General features: G+C 39.8%; 1 protein-coding gene and 1 non-coding gene across 3 annotated transcripts; one reads left to right on the forward strand and one right to left on the reverse strand.

Moving 5' to 3' along the window:
- The first annotated feature begins 3,755 nt into the window (after positions 1–3,755).
- LOC130958910 (small nucleolar RNA R71) lies at positions 3,756–3,859 on the forward strand. The gene has a single exon (XR_009078011.1). It is a non-coding gene; the product is annotated as a small nucleolar RNA R71 (small nucleolar RNA).
- An 8,605-nt stretch (positions 3,860–12,464) lies between these two features.
- Positions 12,465–24,400, reverse strand: LOC130956207 (autophagy-related protein 2). 2 transcript variants are annotated; one of them, XM_057883257.1, is made up of 15 exons: positions 23,984–24,400; positions 22,338–23,422; positions 21,809–21,957; positions 21,476–21,648; positions 18,211–21,366; positions 17,993–18,105; positions 17,395–17,602; positions 15,925–16,038; positions 15,639–15,746; positions 15,423–15,555; positions 14,647–14,846; positions 13,948–14,144; positions 13,647–13,861; positions 13,221–13,340; positions 12,465–12,874 (listed from the first exon to the last, which is right to left on the reverse strand). In XM_057883257.1, exons 1-13 carry the CDS (start codon positions 24,185–24,187, stop codon positions 13,792–13,794), a joined length of 5,910 nt encoding a protein of 1,969 aa, XP_057739240.1. In that variant the 5' UTR covers positions 24,188–24,400; the 3' UTR covers positions 12,465–12,874; positions 13,221–13,340; positions 13,647–13,791. The 2 variants fall into 2 exon arrangements, with proteins under 2 accessions (XP_057739240.1, XP_057739239.1); XM_057883256.1 differs by lacking the exon at positions 12,465–12,874 and having other exon boundaries at positions 13,075–13,340.
- Positions 24,401–25,172: the final 772 nt, after the last annotated feature.

Here is a 25,172-nt window from a genome sequence, read left to right on the forward strand (position 1 = left end):
CATGGCAGTGCTTCACTAGTTCCTTTGCATCTTTGAAGATAGTGGGCCAATAAAAACCACACTGCAACACCTTGGCTGCTGTTCTTTCTCCTGCAAAATGTCCTCCATAAGTGGATCCATGGCAGTCCCATAAGACTTCCCTTCCTTCTTCCTCTGATATGCATCTTCTGAGTATGCCATCCGAACATTTTTTGAACAAGTATGGTTCGTCCCAGATGAAGTATTTGGCATCATTTACCAATTTCTTTCTTTGATGCTTGTTAAATTCCAACGGCAAACTCCCAGTAGCCTTGAAGTTTGCTATGTCTGCAAACCAGGGTGCTTTGTGAATTACCATGAGTTGTTCATCAGGAAAGCACTCATTTATATGTGTGCTTTGTGTGCTTCCTTCTTCACATGGTATCCTTGATAAATGGTCTGCCACCTTGTTCTCTACACCCTTCTTGTCTTTGATTTCAATGTCAAATTCCTGCAACAAAAGAACCCATCTAATAAGTCTTGGTTTGGATTCTTGTTTAGCAAGTAAGTATTTTAAAGCTGAATGATCAGTGAAGACAATGACTTTAGATCCAATGAGATAGGATCTAAATTTGTCAAATGCAAAAACTATTGCCAAGAGTTCTTTTTCAGTGGTTGTGTAATTCCTTTGGTTATCATTCAAGACTTTACTGGCATAATAAATCACATGTACCAAATTGTCTTTCCTTTGTCCTAACATTGCCCCAATAGCAAGGTCTGATGCATCACACATCAGTTCAAAAGGTAAGTTCCAATCAGGTGGGGCAATGATAGGTGCAGAGGAAAGTTTTTGCTTCAAAAGTTCATAGGCTAGCATGCAATTTTCATCGAATACAAAGGGTGTATCAGAGACAAGCAAGTTACTCAAAGGTTTGGCTATTTTAGAAAAGTCTCTAATAAACCTTCTGTAAAAGCCAGCGTGTCCCAAAAAACTCCTAACTGCCTTGACATTACTTGGTGGAGGTAGTTTTTCAATGAGTTCCACCTTAGCTCTGTCCACTTCAATGCCTCTATTAGACACTTTATGGCCAAGAACTATTCCTTCTGTGACCATGAAATGACACTTTTCCCAGTTTAATACTAGGTTGGTCTCTTGGCATCTCTTAAGCACCAAGGCAAGGTGGTGTAGGCAGCTAGGAAAAGAATTTCCAAACACGGAAAAATCATCCATGAAAACTTCAATAAACTTTTCGATCATGTCCGAAAAGATGGACAGCATGCACCTTTGGAATGTGGCAGGTGCATTGCACAATCCAAAGGGCATGCGTCTATACGCAAAGACTCCATATGGACAAACAAATGATGTTTTCTCTTGATCTCTTGGATCAACTACTATCTGATTATAGCCTGAGTATCCATCCAGAAAGCAATAGTAAGCATGTCCTGCAAGCCTTTCAAGCATCTGATCCATGAATGGGAGTGGGAAATGGTCTTTTCTGGTGGCTTCATTGAGCTTCCTGTAGTCTATGCACATCCTCCACCCAGTGACAGTTCTTGTGGGTATGAGTTCGTTCCTCTCATTTGGCACCACAGTTATGCCACCTTTCTTGGGAACTACATGGATGGGACTAACCCATGGGCTATCAGAAATGGGGTAGATTACCCCTGCCTGCCATAACTTCATGACCTCCTTTTGTACCACTTCTTTCATGACGGGATTCAATCTTCTCTGAGCTTGAATGGAGGGTCTAGCATCTTCTTCTAACAAGATTTTATGCATGCATATGGATGAACTTATCCCCTTCAAATCAGCTAGGGTCCATCCAATGGCATCTTGATTGGTTTGTAGCACCTTGATCAATTCTTCTTCCTGTTCTTGGCTCAGGGCAGAGCTAATGATAACAGGATGGCTCTCATCACTACCCAAGTATGCATACTTGAGATTAGGGGGCAATGCTTTGAGCTCAGGTTTTGGTGCTTCCTTCTCTTCTTTCACTCTTTCTGGCATGCTTGGCATGGTTGTTTCAGCAGCCATGATGTCACTAACTTTAATATCCTTGTTGAACTCCTCCTCTGCCACTTCCTTTGTTGTTTCCTCAAAGGTTTCTTGTACTGCAATGTCCACTACATCCACCCTCATGCATTCCTTTAGTGATTCTGTTGGATAGCTCATTGCCTTGAATACGTTAAACACCAATTTCTCATCATGTAATCTAAGAGTGAGTTCACCTTTTTGGACATCTATGATGGCTCCAGCAGTAGCCAGGAAGGGTCTTCCCAGGATTATCGAAGCTTTGGCTTCTTCCTCCATATCTAACACCACAAAATCGGCAGGGAATATAAAATCTCCCACTTTCACCAACAAATCCTCAACTATTCCATGAGGGAATTTAAAAGTTCGATCTGCCAATTGGAGGGCCATTCTTGTTGGTTTAGCTTCCTCAATCTTCATTCTTCTCATCATTGTTAGAGACATCAAATTGATACTTGCCCCTAAGTCACACAAGGCCTTCTCCACCATGACTTCTCCTATGATGCAGGGGATTTGGAAACTGCCTGGATCCTTCAATTTCTGAGGCAATTTGTGTTGAATGATGGCACTGCATTCTTCAGTCAACAACACAGTTTCCTCATTTCTCCAGCTTCTCTTCTTGGTCATTAATTCCTTTAAGAATTTTGCATAGAGTGGCATTTGCTCTATTGCCTCAGCAAACGGAATGTTGATTTGAAGCTTCTTGAAAATCTCCAAAAATCTGGAGAATTGGCCATCCTTTTCTCTTTTCATCAAACGTTGAGGATATGGTGCTTTGGGTGCGTAAGGCTTCAGGACCTCTTTTTCTTTTTCTTTTGTTGCAGACGATGTAGAAGATTGTCCCTGTTCCTTGTCTCTCACATTTTCTTTTTCTTCATCCTCTGTGGTTTCCTTTGAGATCTCCTTCAGCTTCGTTCCACTTCTGAGGGTTATGGCCTTACATTCTTCCCTTGCAATAGCCTTGGCAGCATGAGAAACGCTTGGCCCAGGAGTTTGCTTAGACAAGTACTCAATTTGATTTTCTAGCTTCTGGATGGCAGCTCCTTGGTTTTGCAAGTTGGAATTTACTTCTTCCTTAAAGGCTTTCAATTCGGTTATGTCTTGACTCATGGTTGCAAGCATTCTTTCTATCCTGTTTAATTGATCTTGAAATTGTTGGTTCGGATTGGATTGGGCAGGTTGGTTATTTTGGCCATGATATGGTGGTTGGGAGTATGTGTTTTGTGTGGTTTGGTATGATCTTTGGTTGGAGTTTTGGTATGTGAAATTGTTATGTTGGTTGTTGTTGTAAGGTTTGTGGTTTTGTGGTTGGGTTTGCTGGTTTCCCCACCCAAAGTTTGGGTGATTTTTCCATCCTGGGTTGTAAGTGTTGGAATGTGGATCATATGATTGCCTTTGTTGATTTCCCACATAGTTGGCCTCTTCCTAATCACCTCCTTCAATGCTTACTTCCTCTTGATCTTGTGTGTGCATTGCAGCCACTTGCTTTGTGTCTAATTTCCTTGTGAGCTCTGCTAGTTGCTTGGCAAACACCTTGTTTTGAGCTAGAATTGTATCAACATGGTTCAGTTCCATGACTCCCTTGGTGTTGTGCCTCTCTGAAGCATAGTAGTACTCATTCTCAGCCACTATCTCAATCACTTCAATGGCTTCTTCCACAGTCTTTTTCCTGTTCAATGAACCTCCTGATGAATGGTCTACAGCCTTCCTTGATTCATAAGAAAGTCCATCATAGAAAATATGCAATTGCACCCAGTCAGGGAACATGTTTGGTGGACATTTCCTTGTCAATTCTTTGAACCTCTCCCATGCCTCGTAGAGCGTCTCACCATCTTGTTGTCTAAAAGTCTGAACCTCAGATCGAAGCCTATTGACCTTTTGTGGGGGGTAGAAACGTGCCAGAAACTTGCTCTCCACCTCATCCCAGGTTGTTAGGCTGTCTCTTGGGAATGATTCCAGCCACTTAGCTGCCTTGTCCCTAAGTGAAAATGGGAACAAGAGCAGTTTATAGGCATCTTCCTGGACTCCATTGGACTTCACAGTGTCGCAAATTCTCAGGAATTTGGTGAGATGTTGGTTTGGATCTTCATTAGCACTCCCACCAAATGAACAATGGTCCTCCACCAGTGATATTAGCTGTGGTTTGAGTTCAAAATTGTTGGCCTGAATGGGTGGTTTCTGAATGCTGCTACCACAATTCCCAGAGGTTGGGTTTATGTATGCACCAAGAACTCTCCTCTCAGGAATGGCATTGTTTCCATCAGCCCTCTCATGGTTGTGAAATTCTCTATCCATGTTGAGATCTAGAGCTTCCTCAAAGTTGTCCTCAGATTCTCCTTCAGATTCCTCTTCTCTCAGTACTCTCTTCCCTCTTGCTTCCCTTCTACGTCTATGAAGGGTCCTCTCTGGTTCGGTATATGGATGAGTTGATGTCTCTCCTCTTCTACCTGTCATACAAGAACACACCACAAGCAACAAACAGGTAGAATACTCTGGGTTAATGGAAGAGTATGGTTAGAGCAGTTGAGGAATTAATTCAAATAGTTAGTGGGTCAATGAGTTAGTTGCTTGAATTTAAAGGCATAAAGAAAGAAAGCAATTAACAGAGTCCAGAAATTAAAATTCAACAAGTAACTTGAACTAAATTAACAAAACAAGAAAAATGCTCAATCTAGTTAACTTCCAATTGGAGAATTGTCAATCGAAAACCAATCCCCGGCAACGGCGCCATAAACTTGATGCGCATAAACTTGTTATGCTACGATTTTAGGAAATTGCACAAACGGCAAAATTCCTTCCGGCAAGTGCACCGGTTATCGTCAAGTAAAAACTCACAATAGAGTGAGGTCGAATCCCACAAGGATTGGTTGAATGAGCAATTCGAATTAGAAGTTTGATTAGTTGAGCGGAATCAACTTTTAGATGTGAATTGCATAAAGTAAATGTGGCAGGAAACGTAAATTGCAAGGAATTGAAATTGCATAAACTTAAATTGCGAGAATTAAGGTGCCAGAAAGTAAATTGCTGAAATCAAAAGGGATGGGGGTGATTGCATGAAATTAATGGCTGAATGTAAAAGAAAGTGTAGATCAGAAATGGGGAGTTCATTGGGTGTTAGGAGATATTGAGATCTCCGAATCAAAACATTCTTATCTCTTCCTCAACCAATGCATTCATTGAATTTTGCTTGGCAATCTTATATGATTGGATCCCAATCCCTTGGCTCACCAATTCTCTCTAAAAACAAACAAATTCCCAATCCCTTGGTTTAAATGTTCATAAGAAGAGATGATGCTCGATCACTGATTATACCACACAGTTTCATGAACCACAATTTGGTAGGATTACATGTCACAATATCCCTCCAAACCCCAATTCAATTCACTGTGAGAAAGCTTCTCTAGCATGAATCCATCATTCCTTTCCCAAGGTTCCGAAGGATTCCAATTATGGGTAGTTTCTTTCCCAAGACAACTACCCAATGGAGTTAGATCGAGAAGCTTTCTAACAAAATTCAAGAGAAAAGATTGAAGAAGAAGATAAAAACTATTATTGATTCATTGAATTACAATAGAGCTCCCTAACCCAATGAAAGGGGTTTAGTGAGTCATAGCTCTGAATTCAATTACAAAGATGAAAAAAAGTTCCGAAGTGTAAAAAGTGTCAACTAACTTAAATTCTATCCTATTTATACACTTTCTAAATTGAGCTTCTGTTGTGTTTCTTGGGCTTTGAGGCCTTTCCCTAAATTCCTTTTGCTTTTGGGTTTATGGTCCATAATCCTGATGAGGCTGTGATTCAAATCTGTAACATTCATTGAGCAAACTTAGTGATAAACAAGTAATGACACAAGACTTAACAAATGGATGCTCCAGACTCATCAATTCTTCAAGCCCAATCCCATAAACCATGATATTCAATTGGGTTTCATACCATAATACGTTTAAGTTAATAATTGTGCTCAAATGCTAACTTAAACTTCAATATATTTGGCCCAGAAACCTTTTCAAAAGGTGGCGTTTAAGTTGAAGTTTAAGTTTCAGTTTAAGGTTAAACTGAAACTTAAACGTGGAATTGGAAGAAAGCAACCCAGGAGTGTAAAATGTCGAACACGTTTAAGCTTCAGTTTAAGGTTAAACTGAAGCTTAAACGTGGAAATGAAGAAAACAACCCTGGAGGAGCAATTGGGTCGAACACGTTTAACCTCCAGTTTAAGGTTAAACTGGAGGTTAAACGTGGAAAATGAAAAGGCAACCCTGGAGGAGAGAAATAGTCGAACACGTTTAACCTCCAGTTTGAGGTTAAACTGGAGGTTAAACGTGGAATTGCTCCTTGGTGAGAAAAGTGTCGAACACGTTTAACCTCCAGTTTGAGGTTAAACTGGAGGTTAAACGTGGAAATACTCCTTTGGCTCAATACTCATTCTGGCGTTTAACCTTCAGTTTAAGGTTAAACTGGAGGTTAAACGCCAGTTTCCTCTTTTCTCAGCTTTCATGATTCTGGCGTTTAACCTTCAGTTTAACCTTAAACTGAAGGTTAAACGCCACTTTCAGCTTTGGTGCATGTCTTATTCTGGCGTTTAACTTCCAGTTTGAGGTTAAACTGGAGGTTAAACGCCAGTTTCAGCATTATATGGCTTGGCACATGTGATCTTCAAGCTTCCTTTATTGATTTTGTTGCTTCTTTGCCTAGCCTCTTCTTCCCTGAAATCATCCACACAATTGCATCAAAGTCTTGCAAAATTTCATGAGAATTCTTCCATTCATAGCATTCAAGTAATATAACTAAAACTCATGGAATTTGCATCAAAATTATACTGCTTGGATGATTCATTACTTTGTTGTTCATTTAACCATTCTTGGTTACTTTAAGCTCAAGAAAATGCATAAAACAACTAAAACTAACAAAAAAAATGCTAGTGAAACTAGCCTAAGATGCCTTGGCATCAGCGTGCCTCTGGCATTTGCTGCAGCTTTTTACCAGCTGCATGGAGTCCCGGATAACTGAGGGCCAGAAGTATCCAGTCCGGATGACTTTTTGGGATAGGGTTTTGCCCCGATGTAGTGGCCACAACAGCCTTCATGAATTTCGCGAAGTATGTACTCCGTGTCCCCAGGTTCAACGCATTTGAGCAGAGATTGCGAGAATCCTCGTTTGTATAGTTGTCCTGCGATGACAGTGTAATTAGCGGCTTCCCTTTTTGTCTGTTTGCCTCCTTGGGGTCCCCTGGTAGCGTTCCGTTGAGGAGGTATTGCTGGATAGGGTAGGTCCATGATCCTTGGCCAGAGAGTGTTAGAAAGGCGTCAGTCGCAGTTGATATAGATGGTGTCCTGACGACTTCCTGAATTAGCGACCTGTTGCCGCGTCCTAGTTTGGTGCTGGCTAGTTTGGAAAGGATGTCTGCCCTGGCATTTCGTTCCCTGGGGACGTGTTGTATAGTTATGCGATCAAATCCCTCTTTTAACTTGTTTACCTTGGCAAGGTATTGCTGGAGTAAGGGGTCTTGTGTTTGGTAGTCTCTGTTGATTTGGGAATTGACCACCTGTGAGTCGGTGCACACCTCAAAGGCTTTTGCTCCGACCTCCTTGGCTAGAGTTAGGCCTGCTAGGAGGGCCTCGTATTCCGCTTAGTTGTTTGAAAATGGAAACTCGTAGCGAACGGATTATTCGATTACGACCCCGTTTTGGCTTTCGAGTATCACTCCGGCTCCTCCGAAAGTGATGTTTGATGAGCCGTCGACGTGTAGTTTCCACGACTTGGGGGAGGGGTTTCCTAATGTCATCTCGGCGATAAAGTCGGACATGGCCTGTGCCTTGATTGCGTTCCAGGGTTCGAACTTTATTTGGAATTGAGATAGCTCGATGGACCATGCTAGCATTCTTCCTGCCAGTTTGGGCTTTTGTAGTACTTGCTTGACTGCTTGGTTGGTTTGAACTGTCACGGGGTGGGCCTGGAAGTATTGTCGCAAGCGTCGGGAGGCTGTAAGGAGCGTGAGGGCCAGCTTTTCTAGGCGCGAGTAGCGAGTTTCCGTGTCTTGAAAAACTTTGCTTATGAAGTAGATGGGTTGTTGTTCCATATTCTCATTTTTGCGGATGAGTGCTGCTGCGAGTGCTTCTTCCGTTATGGAGAGGTACAAGCAAAGGCTCTCCCCTGTTCGGGGTTTGGCGAGAACTGGTGGTTCCGCTAAGACTTTTTTGAAATGTTGGAATGCTTCTTTGTATTTTGCTTCCCATTTGAAGGGGGGCCCCTTCTTCATTAACTTGAAGAAAGGGATTGCTTTTTGTGCCGATACCCCGAGAAAGCGAGATAGCGCGGTGAGCCGGCCGGTGAGTTTTTGGATGTCGTTGAGGTTTTTTGGGCTTGTCATTTCGAGGATAGCTCGACTTTTCTCAGGGTTAGCTTCTACCCCCCGCTGTGTGATCATAAAGCCAAGGAACTTTCCTGCTTCCATTCCGAAGGCACATTTTGTCGTGTTAAGGTGCATTCGGTGCTTTCGTAAGGTGTTCATTATGAGTTCGAGGTCGCTGATGAGTTGCTCGCCGGATTCGGTCTTGGCGAGCATGTCATCTATATAGACCTCTAACTTGGTCCCGGACAGGTTCTAGAATATCTTGTTGATGAGCCTTTGGTAGGTGGCTCTGGCGTTTTTCAGGCCGAAGGGCATGACTGTGTAGCAGTACGTTCCCTCGGGGGTGATGAAAGCCATTTTTTCCTCGTCAGGTCAGTGCATGGGTATCTGATTATACCCGGAGTATGCGTCCATGAAGCTGAGGTATCGGTGGCCGGATGCGGTGTCGACCAGACCGTCGATGTTGGGTAGGGGGAAGGCGTCCTTTGGACAAGCTTTGTTTAGGTCCGTATAGTCGACGCACATTCGCCACTTCTCGTTAAACTTTTTGACTAACACGACGTTTGCCAACCATGTCGTGTAGGGTAGTTCCCTGATAAAGTTTGCTTCGAGTAGGGCTTTTACTTGATCTTTGACTTCAGCTGCTCGATCTGGGGATATTTTCCGTCTTCTTTGTGCCACGGGTTTGGCTTTGGGATCTCTGGAAAACCGGTGGGACATTAGGTTGGGGTCTATTCCTGGCATATAGGCTGGTGTGAATGCGAATAGGTCTCTGTTCTGTTTCAGAAGTTGGGAGAGATCCTCTTTAAGGTCGTACGGGAGGTTCCTGTTGATAAAAGTGTACTCGTCTTTGGTTCGCCCTATTTGCAGTTTTTCCATGTCACCTTCTGGTTCTGGCCTAGGTTGGTCGTCTTGTCGGGCATCCAGGTCGGCTAAGAATATGCCGGCCGCGTCGGGAGACTTTTTCTGTAGAGCTAGGTTGGCGTTATCGCACTCTACTACGATTTCTCGGTCTCTGTGGATGGTACCTATGGAGCCTTCTTCTGTTGTGAACTTCATGAGGAGGTATTTGGTGAAGATGACGGCGGAGAGGTCATTGATTATTTTCCTTCCGAGGATGGCGTTGTAGGCGGTGGAGTCTTTGAGGACCACGAACTCGGATAGGATTGTCTTCCTCAGTTTTTCCGTTCCTATGGTGAGGGGGAAGGCGATGGAGCCGTCTAGTTTGAGGAAGTTGTCACCGAGTCCCGTGACGCCGTTGCAGTGTGTTTGGAGATTATCGTTGCGGAGTCCGAGCTTGTCGAAGGCTCCTCTGAAGAGGATGTTGGAGTCTGCTCCTGTGTCCACTAATATCCTTCGTACTAGCCCTGTTCCGATCCTTGCCGAGATGACAAAAGGGGCATCTTCGGCTGAGGTGTCATGTTGGCAGTCCTCGGATTGGAATGTTACCGTGTTGTCAGCGGTGGTGGCTGGGGTTTGGTTCCGGACTGCTAGGACTTTGATGTCCTTTTTTAGTGTTGATTTTGATTTGCCCGATATGTCTTTGCCTGTGATGACATTTACTATTATGGTCGGGTCCATTTTTGGGCTCTCCCTGGGGTTGTCTTTGTATTCTTGGGTTGCGCCCCTCTCTCTCTGGTGACCTGTCCCTTTTGGTGCATTTTGGTTCTTTGATAATCTTGGCGAACTCGGGAAGCTTACAGTCTCTTATGGCTTGTTCGAGGGCATCTTTTAGGTCAAAACAGTCTTGTGTCCTGTGCCTGTAACCTCTATGATAGTCGCAGTATAGGATTTTGTTGCCGCCGGTTCTTTCTTTGAGCTGTCGGGCCCTCGGGATGATACCTCGATCCGCTATTTGGTGGTATATTTCGGTAATCGGGGCCGTCAGGGGTGTGTAGCTAGAGAATTTGCCAATTCTAGGCGACCGGTTTGTGTTTGCTGGTTTGGGATGGTCCTTTTGACATTCTCTGGATAGGGGGTTATGTCGAGGCGCCGTGTTGGGATTTGTCGTGCTGCCGTTTGTTGGCGGCTACGACCTGGCTGACCTCCTCGTCGTTTATGTATTCCCTGGCGACGTTCTGGATCTCGTTCATGGTCCATACTGGTTTGGTGGTAAGGTGCTTACGGAAGTCTTCGTTCATGAGTCCGTTGGTTAGGCAGAGGCTTGTAACGGAATCTGTGAGTCCGTCAACCGTCAGGCATTCATCGTTGAAGCAGTCGAGGTATTTTCTTGTGGACTCGTCTTGTTTCTGTGTGACTCCTAATAGGCTGATAGGGTGTTTAGCTTTAGTGATTCTGGTGGTGAATTGGGCCATGAACTTCCGCGAGATGTCGTGGAAACCGGTTATGGATCCGTTGGGGAGGGCGTTGAACCGTTTGATTGCTGGTCCGGCTAGGGTTATCGGGAAAGCTCTGCATCGGACTGCGTCGACAGCTCCTTCTAGGTTCATCCTGGCCTCGAAGGCCGTTAGGTGCTCTTGGGGATCTTTGGTTCCGTCGTACTTCATGTCCGTGGGTTTATCAAAACCTTTAGGGAGCTTTGTCCTTAAGATTCTTTCGGTGAAAGGAGTGGCTCCCATTATTATGTGGTCGTTTCTTGTGCGCTTGATTTCTCGGTGTCGTCAGTCTTCATCCGTGTCATGTTGATGAGCTGGATCTCGAGAGACGCTGCGATTGTGCCTCTTGCTGTGTCGCCGGTTTGGCGATCTTCCGTGTCTGGGATAGCGAGAGATGCTTCGATTGTTTCTCCTGTTATTTTGCCGGTCTAGCGACCTGCTGCGATGGGATCTTGATCTGGAGGTCGCGTGACTTCCATTTTCGGCGTTGTATTTTTCCTTGGTAGCGACTCTGCCTTCAAGTTCTTGAACTCGTAGGCAGAGTTCTTGGATTATTTGGGCTGCTTTGTCCCCTGTGTTTTCGGGATGTCGTGGTCCGACGACGTCGGGTCCGTTTTCTTTGTTGTGTGCCGGGGTAGCCTGGTGGACGGTGCTTGCTATCCTTCCGTGGAGTGCGGCTTCTTGGTGTTCGAGAGTTGGATTTCTTGTTCGGGAGTTATCTTGGTGGCTTATGGAATGCTCTTCCAGTTCGTCCGCCATTCCGGCTTGATCGGCATAAGTTTCCCACAGACGGCACCAATGTATAAGATGTCTCTGATATGGGTTGAGAGATGGATCGGGAACTTGCGGGTCAAGGCGGATGCCGGATTATTTGACTGGAGCAATGGGGGTAGTACCTGCAAAGACATTCTGACGCTCAAGTCAGAATGGATCTGAGAGGTATAAAGTGTGAGGAATGAATAAATACCTGGAGGGACCTGGGTCCTCTATTTATAGGTGATGGTGGCTATCTTATCTTGTTTGGCTAAGATAAGGGAGACGTTTGAATTCGAAAGTTGGTTAGGGGCTCTAGTGGGCCGGTTCCGCATACCATTCCAGGTGTAGGATCCGTGGGCCAGATCCGTAACAATAGTGATGTAAACATTATAATTAAATGTCTTTGAAATTTTTTAAATTAAAAATATGTCAAATTAAACTATTTATTCAATACGATTTCATCTGCTTTGAAAATGTGACTGAAATACAACCAAGCATAGGAGCGATTAAGTTTCATACGTAATATTATAGGAGCGATTAAGTATTTATATATTTAAGTGTATTTTTATGACGGCAGAACGAAATATTCCCCTACTCGTTAGTAGTTACAGCATGAAGCAACTTTTACAGTGGCTAATCGCTTGTGAATTTTCATGGGCGCTCGAGTTCACTTTCAGGAAAAATCAATGAGTATGACTCGTAAAAAGTCTCTATAACAAAAAGCATGCAATGTAAAACCTTCATGAAAAATAATTGAATTTTAACGGTGGTATGAATGAGTTCACAGTTAAATTTATCGGGAGTCTTTGCAATTCAGCCGGAGACTGCAAAAACTGAGGATGGAAAGGGTCTGGAAAGTGTGGTGAGCTCCTCAAGCTTAGTTAAGCTTGCCATGGTTTCATTGCCCCCCATCAAGTTCAATTCAAATTTGGTAAAACAAATCTAAAGGTCTATCACTAACCAATGTATTATTATATGCATAAGACGAGATTCAAAATTTCAAACTCAGCAACACCTATTTAAATAAACAAATAAACTAACCACTTGACTAACCAAAATTGATTATTCAATTTCTATAATTTATTGGAGTATGTAGCGACAGATACACGAAGATTTACATGGACATAAATAATATTTTTGGCATGTTGAAATTAAGAGCATGCCTCTCAAGTAAAACAGCAGGGAGTTCCACCAATGTGATACCAAAGTACACTGCATTCTAGTAAATTAAGTAGAGGAAGAAGCCACATCACTGTAGACACTTTTCTCCCAAAGCTTGGAAGTTGGAAAGGTGCACGCACTTTGTGCATCACGTGTAAGTCTGCATCAATAACTACGGTGCCATATTGATGCCACATTTCAAACCATATACCGAAGCGCATATGCAGTCAATACTTGTATACTCTTAGATCACATTTGAAGCCAATGCTCAACACGAGGCTTCTATTGAGGCCAAGAGCCAATCACAACATAAGTCAATAGGAATTAGATACAAATAGTGCCTATGAGCTTAAAATATGCACAGAAAAGCAAACATGAATTGGCAATAATCAGTTACTAATGATCACTCCCTATTAACAGAGGAGAGTTAAAACATTGCAAGCAAATAATGGCAAAGTAAATTAAAAAATTGGACAGTAAGGTGTAGTAATAATAACGTTGCACACTACATTTGACAACAAATAATGGTAATATACATGGATATATCATTATCAAGGTTTTGAAAGAATGATATTAAATAATTCTGTACACGATCTAACTATAGGCTAAAGCAATTGGGTCACTATACCTACTACGACTGCCGTTTGAATAAGGACAGGATAAGAAGCACCATCCTATTTACGGTATATATACAATTAATCTTGATCATAAGAATCAGCTCACTGCCCGGTTCCGCTACTGTACAGATCTGCAGTTAATGAGCACATTCAGAAGTGGGAAATGAGATACCAAGTAACACTTCAACTCTACAAGCATAAATAACAAGTCAATTCACTCAAAACGCAACATTCAGAATCATCGTTATCAAGGTAAACATATTACGACAGGATTATGCATAATGAGAATGGTATACAACAGCAGCAACAACAACAACAACAAAGCCTTATCCCACTAAATGGGGTAGGCTACATGGATCAGACGACATCATTAAACCCTATCATGTATCATGTACAGGGAAGATCAACTATCTACTAACAAAGGAGAGATAACTCACATGATACACAGGACACCGCCATTGATTTTTAGAGCTCCTTCAATCTCCTGTCAATATGCAAGACTATCAACTACTCAATCCTCACACAATAATCTGCACAAAGAATTAGCAAGAAATATTTAACATTCGCTATTGCCATCATTAATCATTCTTCATCCCATGGTTGTGTCGGACAATACTTCTCCATGGACTCTCGTTTACGTTCGGGATCAAGGCTGAAATGTGAAAAACGGCATAGTCATATCTGGTTCTAGAATTATCAACTGAAAAAGAATAATCTAAAATCAAATTCATTGCAAACCTATTTCTGAATCCAAGAAGAGCATAGTGTACTGCACTGGCACAAGCAGAAGCAGGAGCTATGGCGGCTGCAGGAACTGCTCGAACTGCAGCTGCCAATGCGGGTCCTGCACCAGAGCCACGTTGGTATTTTTTCAAGGGGTTCTGAACCAACACAGCAGCAGATTTTCCCAAGCCATCACTGAGGGTCTCGTAAGCCTGAAAAGTCAAGAAGGGAAAAACCTTTATGTAATTAGGATAAAAGGCCAAAAAAAAAACATAATAATAATAATAATAATAATAATTCTTACCAGAGAAATAAGGAGTAATTGAAACTTAATCACATGCTAAATGAGGCAAGAAACATAACTAACAATGAAAACATGGTTTATTATGTATAATGCATTCATTAAGGACAATAATTTTGCCACAACCAACTCTGAATACTCAAATGGCTTAATTTTTCTGTTGGTCCTTATAGTTTTTCAAATTTTCAATTAGATCATTATTATAGTTTAAACATTTTTAATTGAGTCCCTATATAGATAAACATTTTTTAAATATTCGTTTGTGTTTGAGGTAGGATGAATTATAAAACATTCTAAAAGCAAATATTACAACTAGTAAGAATCTAATTATAAATTTATCTAATATAAGGATCTAATTAAATTTTTAAACTTGCAAGTATTCGCGTATATATATATATAGTTTCCCATCCCACCTGTTGAATTCCCTCTTGGGCATCTTTAGGTTGATTAGATCGAACATCCGTGTTCAATTTATCTTTCGGAGGGAAAGAAACTGGAGAAGGTTTGCTTGCAAGGATTTCTGCTTGGTGCAGAATGTCATGGGCTCCAGCAGCTAAATGAACTCCAAGCCCAACAGCTTCAAGAGAAAGGCTTCGAAGAAACGCAATGGTACCTGAAAAGATATTCAACTTCTATGAAGACTAAACCCAAGTTAGGCAAATTAACATTAGAACTCAGCGGACCAGAAAACTGACCAAACAATTTTATAATCATACGGTACTTCTCTATGAAATATAGGATGGAAACTTAAAAAAAATCCCGGCCAAAGGAGCATCAAAATTGACTTCCTTAATTTGTATTAAGTTCTTGCAATTAAACACAATGCTGACTCGCAATCAATTCAGCTAATCATACACTACAGGTAGGTGACACCAGAAAGAGTAATATTCCCATTAACTACAGGTAGCTTACACTGTACAAAGTAATATTAAACTCAATGACAGGACATTCCTCTTGCAACAGTAAACAAATGAAGAAATTAGTGATATCTTTCATCAAGAAGGAAAGTTTTGCTCAATATTATCAATTTTTCGATATTGTAGATCATATAGATAATGAAAGCCACTTTCTGATTACCAACAAATTTTTCCAAATATTTTGATAAACTCATAATGCTTAAGCTGCTTTTTGCTAGGACATATATCCAACAAATGCGTAAAGGATTGAAGAAATTTTAGAATTAACCTACCTCTCTGCAATCCCTTGAGCACTCTCCGCTCCTTCTTATAGTTTTTAACTGGAGATGAAACCAGCTTAGCAGCACCAGTACCAACAGCAATTAATGAGCGTACAGTAGGAAGCCCTTGCAGTATTTTATGAACCTACGTATTGAAAATTATGAATTATGAGGGGCAAAAATATTAATCACATTCTAAAGGAATATAATCCCTGTCTATTAGCACACCTGACTCTGTGATATATCTACCAACCACTCTCCAACAGCTGTTTCGCAAACACTGCCCCAACCATAGATGCCAGCAGCATGAACATGTTTCAGGTTTAGCTCAACCCCCTGAGACAAAGTACAGATGTATCATCAAAAAGTTCAAATAACACGTCCAAAGAAAAAGAACCTTTTTAATAAACATTTACTACAATGTCAACATAGTCCATCAGACAACTATATAGTAGGTAGGATTAAGAAAATTAGATAGAATAGCGGAAAAAAATAAAATAAATAGAAAGATTACCTTCCAAGGGACAAGATTTACAAGTTCTACATATTTTCCATGTCTTAATGCTGCTAGATCTACGTGCTTGGGACTATAATCAACTCGAATAAGAATAGGCCATATATCTAGCTTCTGAAACCAAAATGAATGCACCAATACATTAATATTATCATATACAAGACAGCTTCATATGATTAACTCGTCTTTTATCAAGTCTAAGATGCAGATTCAACACCAGTGTTTCTTGAAGAAGACACTTTAGAAAACAAAATAATCAGCAGCATGATGCATCGAATGAGCGACAGCCTTTCATAAGTGAAAATAATAGATTGAATGGCATTTTTAGTAATTTGATTTCCGTGTTTCTTGACAAACCTCATAGCAGAACATAGTAAATTAAAGAATAATGTTAGAAATAAGGAGTATATATATCTATCATATCTTAGCATATCATACAATATCTCTTAGGATTAACTTTTAAGTTCTTTATTATTCTGTGATTGTTTCCTTATTTGATAGGATTAGGCATTTCCTATTATTATTAATAGGTATAAGTGTGCCTCTTATAACACATAACATAATCATCAGTATTTCATATTATCTCATTTCTCTTCTTCCTCTCTAAAATCCACAATTTCAACATAGTATCAGAGCAGAACAACCCACGTGACTTATGGCCTTCCTTTCAGCTACCAAGTTCCCATAATTCGGAACTGTTGTTCATATTATTTTCTAAAGCGATTGTTCACCACCTTCTCTACAATGTTGTGCATTTACCGACAACTACAACATGAAGAATATTAGGTTGTGTTTTCCTTCCAACCTCTCATTGTGAATTAAACTAATGGCAAAATTCTATTTTTCTTTTCACTCAGTCCACTTCGAGGCTTCTTAAAGCCTCCAAGTTTTCAGAACTATTCAAGGTTTCCTGTGGTTCTCAATGAAACATTCGCTGCCTTCGGTGCACGTTCTCCAACCTTCATGGTAGAATTTACAGCCTTGGTTGCTGTTTGAAAAACTCAACTGATAAGTGTGTTGCCTTTCTTCTTCAAAATCATGCAATCCTCCAACAAGTTGGTAAGTTGATGGTCATTCCAACTACCTTCTTATGCTAATTTTCAGACATATTCCAGCATCCCTATGTTGCCTTGCTGGTCTTCATGGAGGTCATTTTATATTTTCAAGGGTTAAATTGTAAGGAGCTTAAAGCTTATTAAGTTTAGCTTGTGGAGGGTATTAGAAATAGAGAGTATATTTTATGATATCTCCTAGTACCACTTCTGAATTTTTTTTTTTTTTCGATTATCCTATGATTAGCCATTTCATATTATTATAAATAGGTATCACAACATAATCGTATCAGTATTGTCATCTTATCTCTATTCTTCCTCTCCTACCTAAAATCCACAATCTCAAGAGATAATTATTAAAAATGTAAAGCAAAACATAGAAATTATAAATTTAAGAATGTTACAGAACATCGCTTGCCTGAAAATAAGGAAGCAGTGCCTCCTGAGCAATTGAAGAGTGTTCGAGATCATTACTTCTCGCTAGCAAAGATTTTGAACCCTCCAAATCTTGGAAATTATTAGGACACTGATCATTTGAGGAGGCTTTTCCCCCAAAGAAATTAACAAGAAAATCAAGCTGGGATTGATGTAGATGCACCAGTAAAGGCAGAGCAGCAACATTTAACCTGAAAAGGAGAAAATAAAAGAATTTTATGAATCTCTTCCTCTTGTTTATTCCAATATACTATATTAAAATTTATAGGTAATTCCCTCAAATAAACTGAGATGAGAAAAGAAACACCAAGATAACTAATATCTCAAATATATAACAACACAAGTAGATCCCAACCCAAAAAGACAACTTGGTAATCATGCACTGCAAAACTCACAAGCCAACACAATAATGTTTTTAGCAAACAAGAACAATTATCTAGGGCTCCTTGTGGCAAGTCGAAACAACAACTAAATCTTTAGTCCCAATGATATGAGGATTATATATCTATATTTAAAAAAAAAAAAAAAAAAATCTTCCATCACCTTGCAAAACAGTTGGAATTATATTGTAATACTCTTACCTATACTCCTCAAGGGGAGTTAGAGGATCTGGTCTCACTGCCTCCAAGTCCAACTTAAATGCTTTTGAATGAGATTCCCGAGGACGGCCTTTTGAGTGATAATATCCTAGCACCTTCCCATTCAAAAAGTATAGCACTATAAAATTCCAGAACTTGCAAGTTCCAATATGCTTGATATAAAGTTATGTAATTGAAAGCATATTAATTTTCAAAAATACCAGTTTCCAAGGTGCATCTTGGCCTCTGTCATACAGATAAAAATCTTGAACAGACACAGACATCTTAGATACAAGTAATCCACCTTCGGGAAATGCATCATACTGAAATTTCATGCCAGACAATGCCAATTCCAACAAAATAGCTGTATCTCTGCCAGAATGCTGTCCACTTTTTCCTGAATCAGGCCAGTCCAAGCCCCCATACATTTTCCATCTTATATCAATTTTTTTAAGAACCACACGGCCACAAGGCTCACTGTGTGGTGAACTTTCATTGGATGGAATCATGATATGATCTGAAGCCTTTATCAATCCAATTTGTTCACTTTCCTCTGAAATGTGATTTTCTAGTACTTCAAAAGAGTTGCCTCCATACCATCCACCAGTTTCTTTACCAATATCTCTATGTTCTACATCCCTCAATGTTTGAAGAGAAGGCTCATCAGAATGTATACCTACGCACAACTCTGACAGAGGGCATAAGTCTGACAAAATATAGCTTTCTATAATCTCTGGAAAGCAACCCTCCTGAAGAAATGAAGTATGACTACCTTCTGGGCCTATTACAGGCATGGAGTCGGTCAAATTTAACTCATGATAGAGAACCTCAGGCTCATCTAGACTCTTCTGACCAATCTCAATCAAGCTTCCATCAAATGGCATTCCTGATTCAAAGGAATTAGATTTCCGTGTATTGGTGTCATTTACTTGAAATGCATCTTCGCATATTTCATCCATCAGGCCTGATATACCAGATCCATCTTTTGAAAATGGTTTTGAAGCAAGCTGTTGAGTAGTTGAAGCCATAGACTCACAGCTAAAATCCTTATTTTCATCATAAAATTCATCCTGTTGCTGTGCCTGTTGAACATTATCCCACCTATTCTGCAAATGAACAAGAGATTCCTCCACATCAGGGGCAAATAACTGTTGAAGTTGAGTGGCCAAACGAATCAAAGTAGCTGTTGTGTCGTGGCAAGTTTCCACACAAAGGTGAGATTTAGATAATTCAAGTTCCCATAGAAGACCACTAGGACAGTTGGTTTTCAGAATTGCCTCCATTAAAGCTTCCTGAGCAACTTTAACATAACCACTTTTCTGAAGATGCCCAACACTATAAGTGCCAGAGAATTGATTCAGCTCAGACACTAAACGAAGCAAAAGCCCCAGGTCTTGCACTCTAATTTGAAACACACTTTCTACTGAATCTTCCAATGTTGAATTTGAAAGAGTCAAGGAGGAGGCAGCAAATAGACAAGCAACATATTGTTCAGCCATATCTTGTGAAGAAAAGCTAGACTTTGAATTGGGAAGGTCACTCTCAACCACCAGATTCTTCAAATAAGGCTCATAGCTCAATGCAATATCAATCAAGCTAAGAACAAAAGAAGTTGAGTAAGAAGGATATGATTCCTCTTTCGAAATAGTGGTACCATCTACATCTTTGGTATTAGAAGCATGCAACTTAAAAAAAGATGATATTGCATGAAACCAATCCAAACGACCACCGACTGCAATTACAGTGCCACAACTGACCGTTATAGATGTAATATTATGGAAATTCTCAGGATCAGACAGATAGATAATATCAGAACCAGAAACCCTAGAAGATAATGCATTAGAACCACCTCCATCACCTCGCTTAACGGAGGTATTGCTACAAGTAAGCAGGAGAAACTCATTATCAGGAACTCCAGTGATAAACCCAAATAACTTGCCTTCTCCATGAGTTAACCGGAAGAAACCAGCATTGTTGATACCCCCAGTATTAGTGACGGATAGTAATTCAAACCTTTGAACCTTCAGCTTGAATTGATGCCACATTCCAGGAAGCTCACTCTGCATAGAACTTCTGACAGTCTCAGTTGTGTCCCTACTAATAAGAATTTCTACACAATCACATTCCACAACCACTGATGATTGTGAGACAGTAGATTCTTTCTCACTTTTAGTTTCCTGAGAAGTTGGACATGCCAAAGCATTTAGCATCTGGTGTAACAAGTGATGTATGCCTTTATATTGGGAATCGCTCACATTAATCACAACCTTTGACATATGAACATGCATGAAAAATGATGAGCTTAGAACCATCTCTTCTTCAGTTTGAGATTTCCAATCTTCCAGGTCCTTCACTGTTGATGCAGATGCGAACTCATACCCTCCTCCTGAACTATCATCTTGACCCCTTAGCTCTGAATGAGCAAATAACCTAGCTTTCTTTGCAATCCAAGGCCCAGTTACTTGACCAGCCTGCCAAACTACACTAACAACAGAGTAATAATCTCTTTTGCATGCAATAGAAAGAATCCGACTAGCAGAAAATTTCTCATGCTGCGCATTATAGGAGATGATTTTAACACTGTCATCACTTGATGTGATCACGTAAGCATCTAAATCACAAAATTTCAACTGAAGAGATTGTGCAGCTACCGAAGAAAATCTTTTCTTTGAATTTGCATTTGAGGCTTGAGTACCATCTGGAAGGAAGCCCTTGTTCAAAGGCGATGAAGTAAAATCAAGAGTAATAAACTGTGCCCACGAAAAGAATGTTGCATGATCTTCGCCTCCTTCAACAGGGAAACAAAGCATTACCCTTGCATTAGAAATAGATATATCGCCATGCAAACAGCTTGGTGAGGAGAAGGATGTGACACAAGGACCAGAACCTCCTTCCATGTCACTCAGAGATGATCCACACTTCTTATCTGCATTAGACACACTTCCCTTTCCCTCATCATGCAATTGAAGAGATTTCCCAATTTCCGTTAGCAGGCCAACTAGTGCATTTATTACAGGAAAGATTATCCAGAAAATAAATGGGGGCAGGATCAACGAGAATGATGTCTGCCCAGTCAGACAACCATCTGATGAACTTGATTGCATAGTAAACTTGCAACTGGTGATACCAAATGTTCTAAACAATGTAACTTTCATTAAGAAATCCTCATTTTCAAATGGAAAATCTGTTGCAACTGGCCCAATCAGTGAATCTGAATGTAGACCATATGATGCAGACAGAGGAAGAGCATCGAGAACCTTAACTTGTAGTTTTTGAACCAAAGCACTTTGATCTTTTGCATCAACTCCATTGTTCAAGAAACTAGCAATCTCTGCATGGTTCACTGTTCCATTAAGAGTCATACCTTGAGGACATACCTGTTGAAGTTACAATGTGTGGAATTTATTCAAAAATCAAAATCAAATATCATAGAGAATATATGGGTAGATGATGCTGGAAGGCAGGTAAAGAGAGTGCAGAACTTACCTGCAAAGTAAGAACAATTTTATTGCATGTTGCACCAAGGTAGTCAATCTTAAATCTTCCCAGTTTATCAAGTTTAGGGTCACAAAATTGTTCCTGTTCTTCATCACAGAAGGGCAAAACAACAGATATTCCAGCAAAAGTTGCCCTGAGATTGGTCTCCACATGTTGCTGTTCTGTTGAGTAATGTCATAAAGAACAAATCAGTAACCAGCATATTATCGAAAGAAATATTTATGTATTCTGTAACAAATAATGGATATAAGAGCCCCATATATTTGTAGAGTGTAAAATAAAATTGAAGAAATAAAGTTTCCATGACTAGATGTAAAGTACCAGTTGGAATATGCATGGATCCAGAAGCCAGGGTGGATGCAGCAGTAATGGCACTAAAAACAGAATATGTCCAATTCCACATTCCACTGCTCCCTAAAGCTGATTGAGAATTTCTCATTCCATCAAAACATTCAAAAAATTGGTCCACACTGCAATATTGCGCATAAGAACAGAATTTTTAGTGATATCCAAAACTATGATAAAGGAATCATTAATGTTAAGAACCCCTACAAAATGATAAAAAAAAGCAGATGTGATTTGATTAGCACGTAAATAATAGTTATCAAGAGGAAGAAACATTATGAGGATCATAGTGATAGATAAATAAGAGTAAAATAAAAAACAACTGGAGTTTCTCCATGGGTTGTTCAATCAACAGGAAATGAATAATTAGAAAGCTGTGCTGCTTCACAAAAACAAAGCATAAACAGGGAAAATATTAACAATTATATCCTCAGCATCAAGCATTGGTCAAACTTCCACTCTTCTTGAACAACTATGGCATTTAAAATAAGAAAAGAGAACCTGCCTTGCTCCAAAGTCAAGTTCTTGAATACCATCTTTATGATTTTTACGAGTAGAAAGTGGCACCCAATCTGATATAAGATGAGGCGCAGGAAGCAAATCTTCAGTTGGGGATTCTGGTCGAGTCAAAGAAGTGTAATCAGCTGGCAGATTACCATGATCAGTTATCATTTCATTGGTGGCATTCACAATAGGAACAGAATCTGCTGAATGGAATGACAAAGTTGAATTCATTTGAGAAGATCCTCTTAAATTGTTATTTGTGCTACCTTTGCCAGTCATACCCACATTCTTAAAACTTTCCCATGAATACAATAGCCATTTAAGTGTGCTAGGTTGAAATCTTAACACCACGGGATCAACATAAACATCTGCATCCAACTTGCGAGCATCTAAAGAACCATTGTTCCAAGGAATACTTAATTTTACATTCCCTCCAAATCCATCTTGTCTCCCGGTCATGATTGGGCATGTGGCTTGTTTTGGCCTCAAAATGGTTTCACCACTTCCTGCTCCTAAAACAGGTTGAAAGGATAACTCATTATCTTCACGGTCTATTTTGAGAAACTCAACTACTGCTCCATGAAACTTTACAAAATTGGTTAACTGGCTTATTCCAAGAACATCAACTTTTGAGTCAGCATCTTCAGCCAGACTTGTTCCACACTGTATTTCAGAAATTCGAAGAACTAAGGTACGATGACATTCGGATTTGGGCTCTACACCCCCCAAATATGGTTCAAAAGCAACAATTGCATTTGTTATTTTCAAATGGAAGCTGGTGAGCAACCACTTTATCATCTTTGCAATAGTTTTAACACCTTCATGAACATCCATTGAAGTTGACTTCAGAGAATCATCTGCCATTTCATGCTCACTTCTAGTAGAACTATATTTGGCATGTTGATTGTCATTATTTTCAGAGCCACAAGCTTCATCTCCACCACGTGAGTTTACATCTGTGGAGGGAGAAACCACTAGTTCAAGCTCATTCACTTCAACCTCACAACCTTTACCACTCCAAGGCATTTTAACTAACAGGTAGCCAATTGATCCTTCTTTTACTATCAAGGATGCTGTCTTTCCAAGCTGTAAAAACATGAGCAGAAGAACCCCAAAAAGTTAGTCAATATAAGCAAAACACATATAGGGTTACTCTGCAACAAAAATTAAAGCCGCCTTCATGAATTCACATTACTCTCTCCAACAAGCGCCAACTGACGGAATCAGTTTCAATGAATACTGATTTTGTTTTTCATACTCCCATCCCCCAGTCCTTCAATCACAACTAAACTACGCATTTATTGCTAGAACAACCAATTTAAAAGAAGCATCAAACTCGAAGCATTGCATTCCATGAGTATGATGAAGCGGAAACAGATTCCATTATCTAATTACCGCTGACATTAACTTATTTTGCCTTTTAAAACTACTTGTAATCAAACCCCCCACACACTTAGGACATTCTCAAAATTCAAAATTCCCCTAAATATTTATCAAATCCAAACATGCACACACTATATCCATTGTTCATTCATCGATATCATCACATCACATTAAAAACAAACCAGAGTGTTATCGTAACACGGAAACTAAATTGAAAAGCATTAAAAAAAAACAAAAACAAGAGAGAGAGTAGCAGAGCAATACCTTGGCGTTGATGAAGTCGACGTTGAGAGCAAGATCTGTGAGCTGAATGGTGCCTTGGGTGAGCTGCACGTCGAGCTGGTCAAGGTCGACGTCACCATGGATGAACTGCCCCAGTTTCTTTTTCAGGAAGAACTTGAAAACCCTCTTCAGCGCCCACCGCGAGAACATGGCCTCCGCCGATTTCGCAATGTTCCAAGGAAACATCGTTTTCGAATTTGCGGCGGAGACTTGAAAAGAATTTCTTAGCGAACAATATTCAGCAAAATTAGGGTTTATGGTGAGATGCTAGGAACAGGAAGGGCAAAATCGGAGGAATTAAACGGTGGATTGCGACGGCAGAGGATGGTGGTGGCGGCGGCGACGCGCAACGATAATAAAGCTCCATACGAAGGGGAACACAACCACTTAAAGTAATGAAAGGTGTTTTAAAACTTTTCAATAGGAGTCTCCTTCTTCAACTTTTTTTTTTTATCTTTTATTTATTTTATTTTATTTTATTTTATTTTATTTTATCTTATCTTTCTTGTTTCAGCTTCAGTATTTGCGTCATCTTCGTAGCAAACTTTTTCTTATCTTCATCATCATTATTTTAAAAATAAAATATAAAACAGATTTAGCCTTATTTACTGTTATTTTCGGATTTTGATTTGATTTTGGCTTCTTAATACTTTACTGTCATCAATCAATCCTTTTGGCAGGTTAATATTTTCTGAGAGTACGGTTACGGCGAGGTAGTGTTTGTTTTAACGTATTAGGATAGAAATTAGAAAATTGAGATTTATTATTATATTTGTTAATTTAAAGATTAATATTAAAATTTCAGTTTTTATTTTTAAAGTTAAACTAAAGATATAAAAGATTGAAATTTTTTGGAACAAATATTAAAATTTTAATAATATTTTATATTTAAAATATTCATATTTTAATTAACTAATTTTATTTTTATTTTTTATACAAATTAAATTAGAGTTTTATTTTTATTTCAATTTTTATCTCTCACTTTATACTAAACACAATATTAAAATTTATTTTAGTCTTTCTCAATCTCTATTTTTCAGTCTCAATCTCTCTTCTAAACGCTAACTCCTGAATGATAGTTATTTTGGATGTCAAGAAAGTCCCAACACAAGGTAGGGTATCATTTCGCGATAAAGTTGTAGGCACTTCTCCATTGGCTATACTTCTTCGT

Source organism: Arachis stenosperma, chromosome 10, assembly GCF_014773155.1.
Source record: "Arachis stenosperma cultivar V10309 chromosome 10, arast.V10309.gnm1.PFL2, whole genome shotgun sequence".
Taxonomy (NCBI): Eukaryota; Viridiplantae; Streptophyta; class Magnoliopsida; order Fabales; family Fabaceae; genus Arachis; species Arachis stenosperma.

Bases quoted from the DNA above. Each gene is read 5' to 3' on its own strand.
- LOC130956207 (XM_057883257.1), bottom strand. From the start codon at position 24,187: ATGTTTCCTTGGAACATTGCGAAATCGGCGGAGGCCATGTTCTCGCGG. The intron at 17,603-17,992 runs GTAAGAGTATTA...TCTCCTTTTCAG, and splicing joins ACTCCCCTTGAGGAGTATAG to GTTAAATGTTGCTGCTCTGC. The intron at 15,556-15,638 runs GTGTGCTAATAG...TTCAATACGTAG, and splicing joins TAGATATATCACAGAGTCAG to GTTCATAAAATACTGCAAGG.